Raw genomic sequence first — 17793 nt, forward strand, 5'->3', positions numbered from 1 at the left:
ATTTGTTCCACATAGACCAGGGATTTATATGCACCACTTTTTATTTGTCCTGGCCAGTTGATATGATCTTTGGATTTACTTTCGATGTGATCGCTGAGGGCCCCTGTGGAAATTTTGACTTCTATGCATTTCTCAGGTTTTACTGTTAACATCATGTGTACGACGCTTAAACTGATCGACATAATATCCATCAGGCCAAAACTCATCAGACAGATATTGTTGTTCTAGCTCATCAGGCACACGAAGCTTAAATGCTGAACTACTGGGATTACGATATTTAGATGGAAGTTTTGTGCAGTGATATGTATTAGCATACCTTGGATCTAATACTGCAATTATATCTTCAGGCATCGTATCAACATCCAAATTTAAAAAATAAATCCATGACAACTTGGCTATCCTCTCTCCAATACTCTTGTTAGCAATTTTCAGCTTTGGTTGTTCAGGTCCAGAACATATTTTATCTGAAGAACTATTAGAAGCATTTAAAACCTACTGTTATGTAGGTTACAAAACCCAAAGCACAGTAAGCCTATTTCATATTAACTATTTCAGTGTAGTGACAGGTAAATCTTGTATTGCTCTGCAATGTTACTCCCAAAGTATTTATATAGCAATCTTCAATAAAATAGTTTGCTTTGCAAGTATAAGTGACCACTGCACATTTTTTTTGCATTAAGGCACATCTTATTATTTTTAAACCAATCAACAATAGAGAATAGATCACTTTATAATTTTATGTATATAGCCCCTTAGTGAACTTTATACAAATAAAATAAAATTGCTCAAATTTGCTGATGATCTAACACTGTTTACATCAGGACAAGATATTGACTGAAATCAAACTGATCACCTGAAGAAAAAACCTAAAGCAATGATATTCATAAAGGAACCTATAAAAAGACAAATAAATTAAAATGGACCTTAAATTAATAAATTAATTTAAAACACTACTTAAAAAAAATTAATAAGGGTTTGATGAGGTGGTAAACCAAAAACCCTTGTTGCTGTATATAAAATATAATATGTAATAAATATATATTTTATAAAGAGATCAAAAGCTGGAACAAACTGAACAATGTATAATCATTGAGGTAGCAGGAAGCATCAGATTAAATATACATTTCAATGAAATAAATTCTAAAACGACTTGTTTAAGGGAAAAGCCGATCATTAACAAATTAGTCATCCTCTATATGTCTGGTCGAATATGCTATTGATGTCTGTACATCAATAGCATATTCGACCAGACACTAGCATTATTCCATTACAAAATACAGAGGTCAGCACTATTATCCTGCTATGAATTTTCATCTAACATCCACAAAGCCATAAAAAAAAACAATAATCATGACTTCTTACCATTTATCTCAAAATACTATGAACACACATAGTGTACACATATGCCTCAATTGACCCAATAAATAAAACATATGGAATAGGAATATCTTGTGAAATAGGCAGGACGTAGGACGGAGGTATGACGGAGGAGGTACGTAGGACATAGTGATATGTGAAGTTCATGAATTGAAACATGCTGAGAAGTATATCTCTATGAAAGTAGCAATTTACAGAGACCATTTGAAGAAAGCTTGGAACAAAAGTATATGGTCTGGTCTGCTGAGGCACTCAATACTTGAATTCAAAACGCTATTACTAGTTTTAAAAATAAAATTTCTAAATGGTTAAACTAAGTGCAAGCTAAGTCATATATTGATATCAGTCTTAATGAAAGATGAAACAAGGAAATGTACATTTTCTGCAATTGATGAAGTTCTCTCAGATCATAAAGGTATAATATAACCTTAGCACCCTGCTTGGAAAAGACTGATAATAAAAGCAATTCCATAAACATAATTAAATTTAAGAAAATGCCTCATATCCATAAATATATTTTTAAAAGGAATGGTAACATTTAACTGAAGTGAAAAATTACTTACATACCAAGATGTATGTAATTCCCAATTTGATTGTGTTTTTAGGTAATCAAATCAAATATGCTTTATTATCATAACATGAAATGTTTTTGAGAAAGCTAGAAAAAATAAAAATACAAATATATGTATGAGAAATAATGTGTTAACTTTTACCTGTTCACCTACAAGTGGTGGTACATATGGACAATTTAAATTTAGCAAAATTAATAAAATAATGTTATATGCATACAATACCAGCAACAACAAACTAAAATCTCAACAAAATAATAATAATTTTCCTTAAAATTGGTCTTTGAAATATGAATGAAATATGCATCCATATAATAAAATCCATAGTTATTAAAATTTTTATAGTTATTAGGAACATTAGCTTTAAATTTTCCACAATCTATAATTCGCCTAATGCCAATTGGTAGATAGTTGAACAGTTTTTACTGTCATAAATTACAGACCTTTTTTGTCAAAATGGTGTGGAGGACTGGCAGCTTAATCACGTGCGAAGACCGAGTATATGTTCTGTCTGGATTATTGAGCTGTACATTCTATGCATTAAGCAAACAGATTCTATAATAAAAAGATATTCTTTTACATTCTGTATATTACATACCACAAATAAACAAAAGTGGTTCTCAAAACTTAGGTCTATTTGAGACAAAGCCTAAGCAATAAATTCATAAAAACATTAAAAGATGGTTTGGTACCTGCAGTAACCATTTTTACAAAATCTTATTTTGCAAGATTTTTCGTCAAAACTTAGGCCTTGAGATTTGTCCAATATTTTAAAAAACATACACAAATGAAAAATGTAATTATGATACAATATCAGTTGTTCAATCAAATCTATATGTCATAAGAGCGGTACTGTTGATTCGGATATATTGACCACAATAAAATGCCTTTCTGTACATTAAATATTCTCATTGAAAAAGTTAAACAAAAAGTTATTAAAATACGCGATTTTAAAAGTTTTGACTTAGATGAATTTAAAACGGATTTAACTCAAATAAATTGGGACCATATTTTTCATTTAAATGATATAAATGCAAAAGTACACTTTTTAGAACAAAATATTAATATTTTATTTAACATTCATGCACCTTATAAATATGTTAGAATCAGTAAAAAGGCTGCACCTTGGCTAACTGATAATCTCAAGTTAATTATAAAAGAAAAAAACAATGCACTAAGTACAAACAACACAAAAGTCCACAAAATTGGAATCGTTATAAGGAGTGCAGAAATTTTGCACTTGCCTCTATTAGAAGAGAAAAGGCTGCATATCTAAATAGCTTACAAAGTGAAAAATCTGGTAAAAAAATTTGACAAAAATGATCTACCATCTATTTTAAATAACCCCAATTTAATAAATTACTTTATAAGCATTTTCAATAAGTCTGATAACTGTTTTGACAGAATTAGCTTTTATACCAATCAAAAATGTACAAATAACATTTTTCAGTTTTCTCTGGTAGATCAAGACACTGTTTTTAAAGCAATACAAAATATTAAATCCAATGCTGCGGGCTCAGACAATGTCACTAAACAAATGGTACAGCTGTGCTTACCGAACATTTTAAGTCACATTACCAATATTATAAATAGTTGCTTGCTAACAGGCTATTTTCCAAGAGCGGAGCTTGGCGGGAATCAATTGTTTTGCCCTTTCCTAAAATATTAAATCCTCATTGCTTGCAAGATTTACGCCCCACAAGCTTATTAAATGTTATATCCAAGGTTCTAGAACGGGTGGTTTATTTACAGCTTATTGATTACTTCATTAATAATAATATCATTCCCTTTCATCTTTTTTTAAAAGTTATCTCTGGAATCGAACTTAAAAGGTGCGACTGCAGGATAGCTTTTCGGATCCCAAGCATGTGGTATCAGGAGTGTCGCAAGGGTCAATACTTGGTCCACTTTTATTTTTAATTTACACGTCAGACTTGCCTAATATTGTCAGTACATCTGAAATTTACCAATATGCTAACGACACGCAGCTGATTCACTACTTTGATTCCAATGAATATGAAGAGATAGGCAACAATATAAGCACTGAACTCGACCTAATATCGAAATACTCAAAGGAACATAGCTTAATCATAAATCCTAATAAAACGAAGATGTTGCTATTTACTAATAAAAAGTCTCGTAGAATTATAACTTCAACTATAAAAATTAAATTAGATAATACATTAATTACTTTTTCTGAGAGTATAAAAGTTTTAGGTCTCACGTTAGATGCCTTACTTAGATTCAGAGAGCATGTTAGTACTATACTTCAAAAGAGCTATTTGCGTTTGCGTATGCTTTATGCTAATAAATCAATATTAAACTTCAAGACTAGGAAAAAACTTGCCGAAACTTTTGTTATGTCAATTATCCAATATTGTCTGATAGTTTTCTTTCCGTGCTTGGACCAGCAGACACAATATCGGTTACAACGTGTGCAAAATACCTACTGTAGACTTATCTTTGACCTAGGAAAGTTTGATCATGTGTCCCAAGGCATGTATGATTTGGGGTGGTTAAAAATACCTTATCTATATAAGTTTTTGTACTGCACCCTAGTATATCGCCTTTATAAGTCCAAAGCTCCGATATATTTATTTGAGAAACTTATACCTAGAAATCCTGTACATGCTCGAATTATTAGGCAAAACACTCTGACTATGCCCCATCACTCAATGGCTCTCTTTGAACGATCATTCACTTACAACGCAGTCAAATTTGTGAACGTCTTTAGGCCTGATTTTAGCAATGGCCTGTATGTTTTTAAAAAACATTTCAAGAACCTGTTTCTACAGGAATCATTTAGATAAATCAAAAGATTTTCTTATTTCTGTTAATGAATATTGTTTTATTTTCTACTGATTTATGTTTGTTTGTTTTGTTTTTTTTTTGTGTAATTTAAGAAGATTAAGAGTTTAAGAGTAGCTTTTAGCTAATCTTCGCCTTCGAAGGCAAAACTCTGTAAAACTATGTATTTGCTAAATAAAGGCGCTTTATTATTATTATTATTATTGTTCCATTTATATCCTATTCTGTTGTATAAAACAATTGAACTTTAAGAGAATAACGCATTTTTTAAAGAGAATAACATATTTTTTCTCCAACAATTATTTACTCTCAGCAACCCAGCTCGGCTTTAGATCTTTCCACATCTGAGGTTAATTGTTGATATGGTGAGGGCCTTTCTCAAAACACTAACTCGAAAAATGATTTGAGAGGAGAGAGGTCCTTATGGCATACTGAATCCTCTGACTTCTCAAAGGCATTCATCTGTGTCTTTTCTGACATCCTGCTGCAAATATTATCCTTGGATGGCATAAAATGAGATTCATACCAATTTATATAGGGATACATTTCTAAAAGGTACCAACCTGAAATTATTGGTAAAAAAATCAGATATCTTAAAAGTTAAACTAGCATATCTCAGGATTTCATTTTGGGGCCATTATTGTAACTGCTCCATTCAGATGATTTGTCTCCTCAATTTAATTCTGTAATTATAGTTCAATATGCAGATACTACCACATTTTATGCATCCCATGTGGACCCTGAGACCTCCTTGGGTATAATGACAGAAAGATTATAGGTGGCGAAAAACGGGTTTAGGCAAATACATTGTTATTAGATATAGAAAAAATTCAATATTTTATGCTCCTTAAAATCTGATAATTACATTTCTCAGACAATACAAGAATTTTTGGATAGACCACTGGAAATTTGAATAATTGTTACGATATTGCTTTGTTTAAACCTATTTTCTAAGGTTTATTCATTGCATTTATATTTTTCTTATATTACACATTAATTCTTGGGCTATGTTTTTAGGCTAACAACTTCAATATTTTTGTCCTGTTTAATATGGTTTTCCTTTTTTCCTTATGACAAGGCTCAAACTATCAAGTTGTAATTAAAGCAAATATAAGTTTTGGATTGATTGAGTTCTTGTACCATAAAACTACTCAAAGAATTCTTGTAACTCTTTGAGTTAAAGACAGTTTTGTCAGACAAGGTCCTTTAGCCCCCAATTGAAAAACTTAATGCTCTCCACCTTAAGAATTTCATTAAAACAATGCTCTTATAAAATGAATCTAAAATCACAATAGTGAACTAAAGTTCCCTCTTTTAGATTTAAACATGGACTAATATACACCTACATAGGAGAAGTATGTGTATCAGTAAATCCTTATAGGACAATGAACATCTATGACAATTCATATGTGCAAAAATACAAAGGTACTGCCTTGCTCAATAGAATCCTAAAAAACCTTACCAAAAACCCCTTTTATTAGGTAGAGAACTGTTCGAAAACCCTCCTCACATATTTGCCATCGCAGATGCCTCACATAAAGTAATGAAACAACAACGCAGAGACACTTGTATAGTGATTAGTGGGGAGTCTGGGTCAGGAAAGACAGAGGCCTCCAAAATTATTATGAAATACATTGCTGCTGTCACCAATCAGGGTGAGTCTCATTCATCAATCTTTTATTATTAGAATTATAATTTAATAATTATATTTATAAGCAGATCTTCTATACATTCGCGATTCTCGTAAACGTAAGTACAATATGCGGCAGCGGTGTTATATTATCACCTCTAACCCAGTGTTGCTCGCTTTAAACTATAAGGGCTAAATATACATACTCATTTTACATTAGTAGTCCGAAATGTGTATGTAAATTTAGTTGCTAATGTTCCTGTTTATGATTAACCAAAACGTCTTGTACAACTACTGAACTATGGAAAAAGTATTTTTAACCATTTTTGCACCATATGTGTTCGTTTTTTTGTTTGTTTATTAAAAAATGATTTCTTAAAAAATAAACTGGTGCCATAAAACCCAATTTCAGATGGCAAAGACGAAATCGAACGTGTCAAGAACGTCCTGATCCAGTCAAATACGATCCTGGAAGCGTTCGGTAACGCCAAGACTAACAGGAACGATAACTCTTCCCGTTTCGGGAAATACATGGACATTCATTTCGATTTTAAAGGGGACCCCATCGGAGGCCATATTAGTAATTATTTGCTGGAAAAGAGTAGGGTCACCACCCAACAGATGGGAGAAAGAAATTTTCATTGTTTTTATCAGGTAAGTTGCACTTTTTCATTTCAATCGTTTAATTATGAAACCGGCGTGAGTAAAATATTGTGTTTTTTGTCTCATATGTCTAATTTACTAAAATGGCATATTACTAATTAAGTATACCTCTATGAAAGTAGCAATTTACAGAGACCACTTGAAGAAAGCTGGGAATAAAAGTATATGGTCTGCTGAGGCACTCAATACTAGAATTCAAAACGCTATTACTAGTTTTAAAAATAAAATTTCTAAATGGTTAAACTAAGTGCAAGCTAAGTCATGTATTGATAACTAAATTAATTACTATTAAGTAAACAGTCAGTTTTATTTAATTATATCTAAAAATTATTAAAATAGTTGGTAGATGCCTGGTTTTAAAATTACCTGCCAAATAACCTTGCCTTTGGCCTGAATTGGGTATATTAATTGAGTCCACTTATCCTTCCCTTCTACATTAATAACCAAAATGTAAATGATGTACATTTATCAACTTATTAAAGAATATAACAAAAAAAATAATGTTATACAAAGTAATGCTAACAAGAAACAAGAAGCAAAACACAGTTTGACATGTAAAGTTTGAACATATTGTTAAGCCCAAGAGCTAATATACAATATTTTCTCTTTCTTCAATTTCTATACACACCAGATCATCTTCAGAAGGTTAATATGTGGTTTGTTTAAAAGTGGTATAAAATTTTAAATTTTCCAAATTTCAAACTCCAGTTTTCCCCACAGTGAGCTTGCAGAAGTACGATAATGTCCTTGATCTTTTTGGTTTTGGAACTATACCAGTAGTTCAAAGACGAGGAACTAGATTATTAATTGTCTTTTCTTTTTTTTTTACCATTAACTTATCACTTCCTAAATTGGAATAATAAATAGTTACATTACATTTTCAATCAATCAATCAATCTTTATTAATGTTAAAAACATAGCAAAATGTTTATATACGTCAAAAAAAATATACAAAATAAAAATTAAAACTAAACTAGCCACTTAAGTACCTGCATAAAAATAATGCAATTCAATAGACTACAAAGTTAAGAAAGACACTAAAGTTGGAAGCCATTAAAGGCTAGTGTCTGTAATTAAAAAACTAACGGTAATTTAAAAGCCAATAAAAGACCTACTTCTTATATGCATGACTAAAGCATTAACAAATTTTATAGCCCCTATAATAATATAATATTTATAAATTTTATAATATCTTGGTTCATCTTGAAACCTTCCAAGTCGCCAGTAAAATTGAAAATTTTTTGCCTGTTTCTACTAGGATAATTATGAACATCTTCATGGGTTATGAACTGCTAGATATTCTGCTTTACAGACAGGGTGTTTCATTAATACTGCGAAAAAATTCAGGGGGGTTTCCTTGCTTAAAAATAATAAAAAAAGTATATATAAATAAAGTACTATAAACCTATGTCCGCAGAATAGTGAATAAAAACTCCAAATTCCATATTTAAAGCTGATGATATTATCTCGAATCTAAAACGTTAAAATCTAATGCATTTATTATTTTAATTCCAAAAATCTCGAAAACGCTGGCTCATAGCGACTTTGACCAAGATATCTTTTTTATGCGAAAATGATAGATACATTTATTTTTTCGTAAAAAAAAATATTTAAGCAACCATAAGAAAATTATCACGCTTTAAAGTATAAAAAACAGTGTATGTAGCGCCCTCTACAAGTGAGAACCCTCGTAACATTAAATTTGAATTTATCATATCAAAAAACCCACGGATGCCAATTTTCGTTCAAATATCTGCATAACTACCAAAATTATTAAGAAAAAACAAAAATAAAACTTTAACACTCTGTATCTTAGAAATTAAGCGTTTGCGGATATAGGTTTATAGGGACTTTTTTTTATTATTTTTAAGCAAGGAAACTACTGACCCTAAATTATTTCTCAATATTAATGAAACACGCTGTATAACAAACATTCAAGTTATGTCTTGGCTGCATTAAGTAGCAACTTGTTGGTCGAAAACCACTGTTAAGCTCGAGTCTGGGCATTTCGACAGAGTTGAAGGACATCCAATAGCGAGTCAGCTGCAATTGAGAGGGTAGTGTCATCAGCGAAGAGTGTATATATTGCTATGGTTTCAAGAAGTGGTAAGTCATTTATATAATTAATAAATAAAATAGGTCCCAAGATAGAACCCTGGGGAACTCTCCCCACAGAAATAACACTCTTCGCTGATCTAGCACCATTAAGTAATACAATAATGAGGTTTCTAGGCTGTAAAGAATTCAATAAATAATTAAAATGTTAAGAAAAGCTTTTCTTCAATGATTAAATGTGTACGACTTTCTGACCGATTGTACTGGATGGTATTTTACTGGAAAGATTGTACTGGACGCTGTCATTTTGGTTTTTGTACGCTTGTATGATTTATTATGAAATTATCCTGTATAATTTTGTCATTAAAATTTGAATGGAATCAAAATATCTTGCATTTTAATAATCTACATTAATCACAAGAATGAAATTAAATTCAAGTAAGAGTTATTAATTTAAAAAAAACATATTATTACCTTAATATTTTTAGTTTATTATTTTTCCATTTTGCAACATTTCTTTTTTCCTTTCTTGCTAATTTCGTTGATTCTAATGTTTTTTATAACTAATAAAAACACATTTAAATGTCAGTTTTTAATGAAAAAAACCCAATTGTTTTCAAAGGAATTGTAAGAAAAACAAATATAATACTAACTGGAACAAAATACGACTCGTGGGTAAAAACCGACAATTTTGGAGATGTTTGAATGGATGTTCTACAATGTTTTTTATTAATATCCGTTGAATAAATCTCAGAAGCTTTCTGAATTAAACATAATTGGAATGTTCATAGAATGTTTGTTAAGTTTGACGTCAACTCTCATTGAATTATCATGGCATCCTGGTGATCAGTAGTCAAGAATAATGGATTCAATTAAGTATTCAAAGATCTAAAAATAAAAACCGTTTAATAAAAAAATCAATTAGGTGCATAGTTAAATTAAATGGCCCCGATTTGAATTAGCGACCGTTACGTCATGTTCGAAAGGAAAATCCTAATGGAATATCAACTAGTTTTTCCTTTTAAAGCGTTGACGATGGCATGCTTTTTCCTGTTTGTTATAAGTACCCGTAGAGGAAAACATTTCTTTTATGGTTTAAATATAGAATATAGATTTCTGTGCAGAGAGTAATTACGATTAGGCTTATCTGATAATCAGGATTTTATTGGATGACAACGGTCTGGGGATTTTTTTTATGCTCCTATCTATAAACATGTTATTATCTCCATAAATACATGGTTTCCAAGGCCATATATTATATTGAAATATAAGCAATTGCGCCCTGTATGCCCAAGGGAACATCTTAAAATGTGACGGCTTTTAATGTCACTCGAAATTCGTATTTGCACAGGGTGGTGCGATTTCGACTGTTTTAACAGAAAACTCGTATTTTCCTTATTATTTTTTATATTTTTAGTTTTTAAAGGAAGAACTATCGAAACACGGGAAGAGTTGCAAGTAGCGACTAGGCAAGCTTTTCGTGCTATTAGACCTCTTGAGCTTATAAACGCTTGTAAAGTTAGAAAAAGGTGTTTATTATGTATTTGAGAAGGAGGTGTTCAGTTTGAACACCTACTTTGAAAAAAATTGTTCTAGTTTGTAATATTAGTTTATAATTATTATTAAACTCTGTAAATATGCCTAGAAATTATTGTTAATTGCTTTATTTTTTTATAATATGTCGAAAAATATTAAGTTTATAATCTAAGTGAAGTAAATTTTTCATTAGCCTACTTCTATAAAAATTAAAAGATGTCGAAATCGTACCACCCTGAATATATGACATTGTTATTTTGATGGGAACTTCCGAATGAATATTATCATATGATTTTTTTTGTTATTTTACCGTCAAGATTGTACCGGGTGTCCAAATAAGAAAGGACGCCGGCTGTATCTCTGAAACTATTCATCGCACAGCGCTGAAAAAAAATTCTTAAGAAAAGTGGCCAAAAAAAATGGCTGGAAAATATTTACAAGTTCCTAAGACTACCACAAGAGGGCGTAACTGCACAGTAATTTAAAAAAATTCAAATTTCGTCTAAAATAGCCAGTATTAGTACCATTTTGAAAACATCAGAATAATCTTCATTAATTTTGTCTTAATTTGGCTAAAGAATTTTCTTCATATCTCCAATGAGAAGGGTGGGGGAAGATCATAAATAATGCAACTTTTTAATCGCCCTGTACTCAGATTCTTTATTAAAAGTAATTCAAGTGGGTACTCGTTTAAAAGGAAATTCAAAGGGCTTTCAAAATATGCACCTGTCAATGTCACTTTGTTTTCAGTGAAGTCGTCAGAGGGTATAATCCAATATAAGCAAGCACATTAACAATATTTTCTTCAGATCGTCCAGAGCGACGTCTTCTGTTAAGAGGTAAATGGATACTGCCATTTTCTCGCAACCGAGTAGCTAATCTTGCAAATGTCCTTTCTATAATGTCTCTGTTCTGGATACCGCATAGCATATATTCGAGAGGCAACCGTTGAGTTATGATTGCATTCGAAATAAACTGCTAGCAGATTATAGGCTACTTCATTTGGAATTTTCATTTTTAAACTTATTAATTTGTAGTAAAAAAACACTTACACATAAGAAATAACTTAAAACTGACAACTGTCAATTTAAGTAACTTTAAATGACATTTTCCAATCCTTTGTTTCTGTTTATATTTCCATAGGCCTCTTGATATAATAGTAATATTCAAATAGAATTAATAAATAATGCTCTAATAAATCATATTCGGAGATTCTCGATTGCCAATTATATTTTCAAGTGAAAATATGATTATGAGCTTTCAATTAATTTTCAGTAATTTTTGATAATAATCTGTCACAAAGACCGCCCTAATATTGCTAATAATATTTAAAATTTGAAAAATAGGTTATTTTAAAATTACTCGAAAACAAATGGAGATATAGAAACGCGGTTTTCACTGGTTTGTTAGTATGTTTTAATTCTTCGAAACCGCAGTGAAAAAATCATATCATTGCATTTAACTTTTTAGAGAAAATCTCTAAAAACCCAGTCTCTGTTAAACAACGCCCCCTGACGACTTCACTGAAAACAAAGTGATATTGACAGGTGCATATTTTGAAAGCCCTTTGAATTTCCTTTTAAACGAGTACCCACTTGAATTACTTTTAATAAAGAATCTGAGTACAGGGCGATTATAAAGTTGCATTATTTATGATCTTCCCCCACCCTTCTCATTGGAGATATGAAGAAAATTCTTTAGCCAAATTAAGGCAAAATTAATTAAGATTATTCTGATGTTTTCAAAATGGTACCTAATACTGGCTATTTTAGACGAAATTTGAATTTTTTTAAATTACTGTGCAGTTACGCCCTCTTGTGGTAGTCTTAGGAACTTGTAAATATTTTGCAGCCATTTTTTTTAGCCACTTTTCTTAAGAAATTTTTTTTTCAGCGCTGTGCGATGAACAGTTTCCGAGATACAGCCGGCGTCCTTTCTTATTTGGACACCCGGTACAGTTATTCTTATTTGTATTTTTTTTAATTTATCGATGGGCTCACCGTTGTACCGGGAACCATTGTTAGTGTTTGTATAACGCTGGTGATAATTTGTCATTGTTTCCTTGTTAAAAACTTGTTTTTAGCCCCGATGATGGAAGAAATCGGGACTGAAACTGGTGTTCATGTTGGTGAATTATATATGAAAGCTCTCTGTTATAGGATGAGTCATGAATTAAACGAAAAATAGGCGGTCTTTTTGTACGACCGAAGATTTTTTTTTTTACTTGACTCAGAAAGCCTTCAAGGTTCTTCAACCCACCCTGTGTGAGACAAATGTTTCCCTAGATATACAGGGTATTTCAAGTTATTATAGGTTAAATTTACTTTTAATCAGGTATTTAAATCATAACGGTATTTAAAGAATCATCAATTAGATAATTCTTTAAATACCGTCCTGGCATTTGATCTTTGCCTTACTTTTTCAAGCCTTATGTGAAGTATAATCTATAAGAGAAAGACAGACAAAAATGTCAATTTCAGTTTGTTTTTCAGAAAAATTGTACTGTTATTAATGGTTACTCTAATTACTCTACTACCGGTTGAGGGATTCTAAAAAGTCACCAAAAATTAAATTGATGATGGCTTATCAAAGCCAAACCGTCTGATATTAAATTTAATAATAATGATATTTTCTTACATATCTTTCTTTGTCTTATACAAAGTTATTGGCATAAGTCTATGCTTTTCTAAAAATTATCTTAATCCTGACAAAAAAAATCAGTGTGTTATTAAAAATAAACTTGATGATGGTTAATTCTGGCTAAGCCAAAATTATTTTTTTGTCTTACGCATTGCTATTGTCTTGAAATGTTTATCACTTCAATTGGGTGTTGTTTGATTCTTCTATAAATTATATAGACTTCAACTCAATTTTAGTACAGGGATGCATTGATAAGCCTAATCTCGAGCTGACTCGGCTCTTTGATCAATTTACTCCTTTAAAAACAATTAGATCTTGTAGACTGTGCAAACCAGCCAACAAAACAGACCTTATTTAACCGAGTGACCAGTGGTTCACTAACCTTAGCAACAGAAAAAGCTGATTTGTTTATATGTAGGGTCCAAAAGTATTTTTATCATACGATGCTTTTATTTGTCTTGGTACACTTATTACAAGCAGCTCCGTTCTCGGTAGTGAGGTGTTGTTTAAAACCAAATTGTTTGTCTGATATTAATTTATTTAAGTCCAGAAATTCATTTAGCAGTTTTATACATTTTTCTACTAATTTTGCTAAGTTACTGGTGAGTAGCATTTGCCGATAGTTACTTAAGACCTCTTTGCTTGCAGATTTATATATTAGGGAAATAACACCCTGTTTGAATGCTTGCAGATATGTCCAGTTTTAAATATTGGATTTAAATTAATTAGTGGTATGATTATATGTAAATGATTATCCTTAATAACTGTTACAGAAATCCAATTATTACCTAGAGAGTCTGATCTTTAAGTGATTTAATTTGTTGTACAAGTTCGTTGATATTTATTGGTTTTAAATTCATGAATCTGTCCGGACTAGTTTACTTTTATAGCTAATTTCTTACCCAGATTACTAAAGTACCTCTTAGAAGCCTTTGCCACTTCTTCAGCTTCTTATAATTCCTGCCCCTCTAAGTAGTTCAGCATAAGAGATACCTATTTGTTGTTTTGATTAGTGAACTAAGATGGTTTTTCTTAAAGGGACAAGAAGAGTACGAGAGGGTATCGAATCGATCAGCATCGAGAGAGAGCGATGGTCTGAGCATCCCAGACTATACGAAGATCCAGCAGAAACCCCAGATATTTAGAACTAGATGTATTTTCCAATTCATCAGGAATATCTGTGGTAGAAAAAAGCAAGGACTAGGTTTTGGCTGCATTAAGAAACAACCTATTTGAATGCATTCCTTGCTCTGCCTTCAATACTGAGGCCTATAAACCTCTCACCGTGTTACTAAATCTTTACTGCAGGATGAGATTTTAGTTTCATCAACAAATGGAGTTAAATGCGCGGTTTGATATCAGTGGAAGATCATTGAAGTATATCAAAAATAGTAAGAGCTCCGGGGAGCTCCTAAGCATAAACACCATCTCTCCAACACCTACAAATATCACCCTCTGGTCTGATAAGTCGTTTTTTATCAAGGATATAATAGAGACTTTGAAATTTATGTACTTAATTTAACAATGAGAATCTCATGGATAAATTGCAAGTATAAATTGAAAGTTGGAAGACCAACAGCACTTAGCAACGTTACCAGTAATATCTCCAGGATCACGCATGCCTCACTTATTTCCTGTCTTGTATTGTCATGAGATGCTATTTCCTAAACTGTATTATTTTGGTTTCTTTGCTCGGGTCTGTAAGTCGATTCTGTCATATCTCGGGTTGGATTGAGTACAACCAGATTGTCAATTTATTCTTTATGGAGTTCCACAGGATTCCATTCTTGATCTACTTCTTTTTTTTATTTACACGTCAGATTGTCATTACGGGTTCGCTCAGGATCTATTCATCTTTGTGTTGATGACACCATTCTTGTATTTACGACTGAAGATGGGGGCCTGGGGCTCAGTATTGTGAATCGAGAACTGGCAGCTATTTTGGATTGGTCTTCTTAGCATAGTTTGGTGCTTAATGCTAGGAAGAGTGTTCAAGCGAAGCCACCGTAATATAGAAAGCCAGAAACATCATCCCACTCTCCAGCAGCTACGTCACGTCGAACGTCTATTGCCCGAACGACTTGACTTCCTCGACCGGCCGGGCATTAGGTATGCGCTCGGTAGGAAGGCATTAGGAAGTATTAATAATAACTTTTAACATCTTTAAATCTCTAATATCGGACAGTATAACAGTATAAAAAGAAAATTATTTAAAATGCTCATCTCAGAGAGCCGTCCTCACCAAGCTTGCTGTTGGAATTATTTTCGACAATTCAGATATCAATCCTGAAATAACATGTGACTGTGAAATTTTTATGTCAGATCTTGTAAAAAATGCGGTATTTAAGTTTTCAAACATTTTATTAAATAATTACCGAAAAGTCCAAAATAATACAATCCATGCCGCCAAACTAAAAAAAATTATAGAGAGAAAAGAAAAACAAAATGTGCCCAAATCAAAAAAAAAAAAAACAAAAACCAGAACCAAAGACCACAAAATATAAAAAACTTTCCAGTTCATAAAATTAATTTATTAAATTTTGTATTCTGTTTTTATCGAGTTTTTTTATCTAGCTATTTGAGTTTTATTTCTGTTGGTGTTTTATTAAATTTGTGTTAAACCAACTTTCATATTATTATATTTATTATTTCATTATAATTATATTTATTTTTTTTAAGAGTTTTGTATTTATGTTTTAATTTATCATAAATATATATTTCGGGAGGTATTAAAAGCTTGTATGGGTTATTTGCCTTATATTTATACCTTGTTAAAGAATGTTATATTTTTTTATGATATTTTTGTTTTAATAAAAAAATATGATTTTATGTATTTTGTACTACTACCAGCACACTATCAATTTTAAACAATTATTTAGTATTTTATTAAAATTGTTTTAAACAATCTTACATTATATTATATTTATTATTTTCTTAAAAGTTTTGTATTTATGTTTCAATTTATTCTATTCTATATATGTGCATACATATAATATACTTTAGTAGCTATTAAAAACTTGTATGGGTTATTTGTCTTATATTTATAGCTTGTTGAAGTATTTTAGATTTTTTTTATGTTGTTTTGTTTTAATAAAAAATATTATTCTGTTTCTTTTGTACTACTACCAACTATCTATCCATTTTATTAAATAATTATTTAGTATTTTATTAAATTTGTTTTAAACCATCTTACAGTGGCTATATTTATTATTTTTTTAAGAGTTTTGTATTTGTTTTAATTAATATTTATAAATATATATATGTTTCAGTCGTTTGTACTTCTTTCTACTAACACACTATTAATTTTATTAAACAAAATTATCATTTAAACGATACACAATGATAATATGATGATTTTAACAGCGGTAGTATTGAATAAATACGGCTATAACATACGAACGACACGGGATACTCAGACGTTCGACGTGACGTCACGACTCGAGGGTTCTGGCTTTCTATATTACGGTGGCTTCGGTTCAAGCCAATTCAAGTGTTAAGTCATTCAAGCCAAATGTAATCTCTTTAATTTTTCCTGCCTTCATATAAATGCTTCTTATTTTTTTATGTTCGCTTAAATTTCGAATCGCATGTCGCATAAAGCTGACTCCTGTATATCTTAAACTAAAATTCCTATACCAGTTTTAATACATACTTTCCAGCAAATTAAATTTTTATTGGTTGAATCTCTCATGTTATCTCACAATTGGTCCAAAATTCATACATGCGGTTTGTATATGAAGGACGAAAGTTTAATCACATCACATCCTCGCACAATTATTATATATTTCAACAATGTATTCAAGTCTTTAAATATCAACATTTTTTCTAGCTCCTTACCGGTGCCGGTGACGATCTCCTAAGGAAATTGAACGTATCCCGCAACCCGGACCAGTACAATTATGTAAAACAAGGCAATTCCGCCCGAGTGGACGGAATAAACGATAAATTACTCTTCAGGGATGTCACTACATCACTGGGCACCCTTATGGTAAGTTTTCACCTTAGTTCAAAAGCGTCAGCGTTAAGCGTTCATATACCAATTTCAGTTCAACAAAGAGGACCAGGACACCTTATGGAGGGTGGTGGCGGCCATTTTACACTTGGGCAACGTCGAGTTTGATATCGTCGAAGAAAAGTTGACTATACGCAACATGAATCATGTGGACCATGTGGCGTCATTGTTAAAAGTAATTATTATTTGAAAAAAAAAGCCATTTAATCGATACTAACTTTGACACGTAGGTGCAAAAAACTGACTTGGTAAACGCCCTCTGTGAAAGGGTGATAGCAACTAGAGGGGACATAATGCGTAAGGAGCATACAGATTCTGAGGCCACATATGGACGAGATGCTTTGGCCAAAGCCGTTTACGAGAGGTTGTTCGATTGGATTGTTAAGAGGATTAATTCCGCAATTGCTGTAGATCCTGGCAATTTAAGAAAGGTTTATCAGAGCTCTTTAATTGGGGTAGGAAGTCGTCTGTGATTTACAGGACACTAGGAAGCCTTAATAATG

At 31.5% G+C, this 17793-nt stretch overlaps 1 protein-coding gene across 3 annotated transcripts in view; it reads left to right on the plus strand.

The window, feature by feature from the left end:
• LOC126739004 (unconventional myosin ID) overlaps positions 1-17793 on the plus strand; it is an 81342-nt gene that overhangs the window by 15272 nt on the left and 48277 nt on the right. For 2 of the 3 annotated variants that reach the window (XM_050444548.1, XM_050444531.1), the window contains exons 2-8: positions 6073-6179; positions 6236-6409; positions 6474-6503; positions 6797-7038; positions 17108-17266; positions 17325-17465; positions 17521-17745. In XM_050444548.1, the coding sequence (XP_050300505.1) occupies positions 6073-6179; positions 6236-6409; positions 6474-6503; positions 6797-7038; positions 17108-17266; positions 17325-17465; positions 17521-17745 (1078 nt within the window). The remainder of the gene's footprint in view (positions 1-6072; positions 6180-6235; positions 6410-6473; positions 6504-6796; positions 7039-17107; positions 17267-17324; positions 17466-17520; positions 17746-17793) is intronic. The other variant, XM_050444538.1, reaches the window with a different exon arrangement.

This window comes from Anthonomus grandis, chromosome 1 (genome assembly GCF_022605725.1).
Source record: "Anthonomus grandis grandis chromosome 1, icAntGran1.3, whole genome shotgun sequence".
Taxonomy (NCBI): Eukaryota; Metazoa; Arthropoda; class Insecta; order Coleoptera; family Curculionidae; genus Anthonomus; species Anthonomus grandis.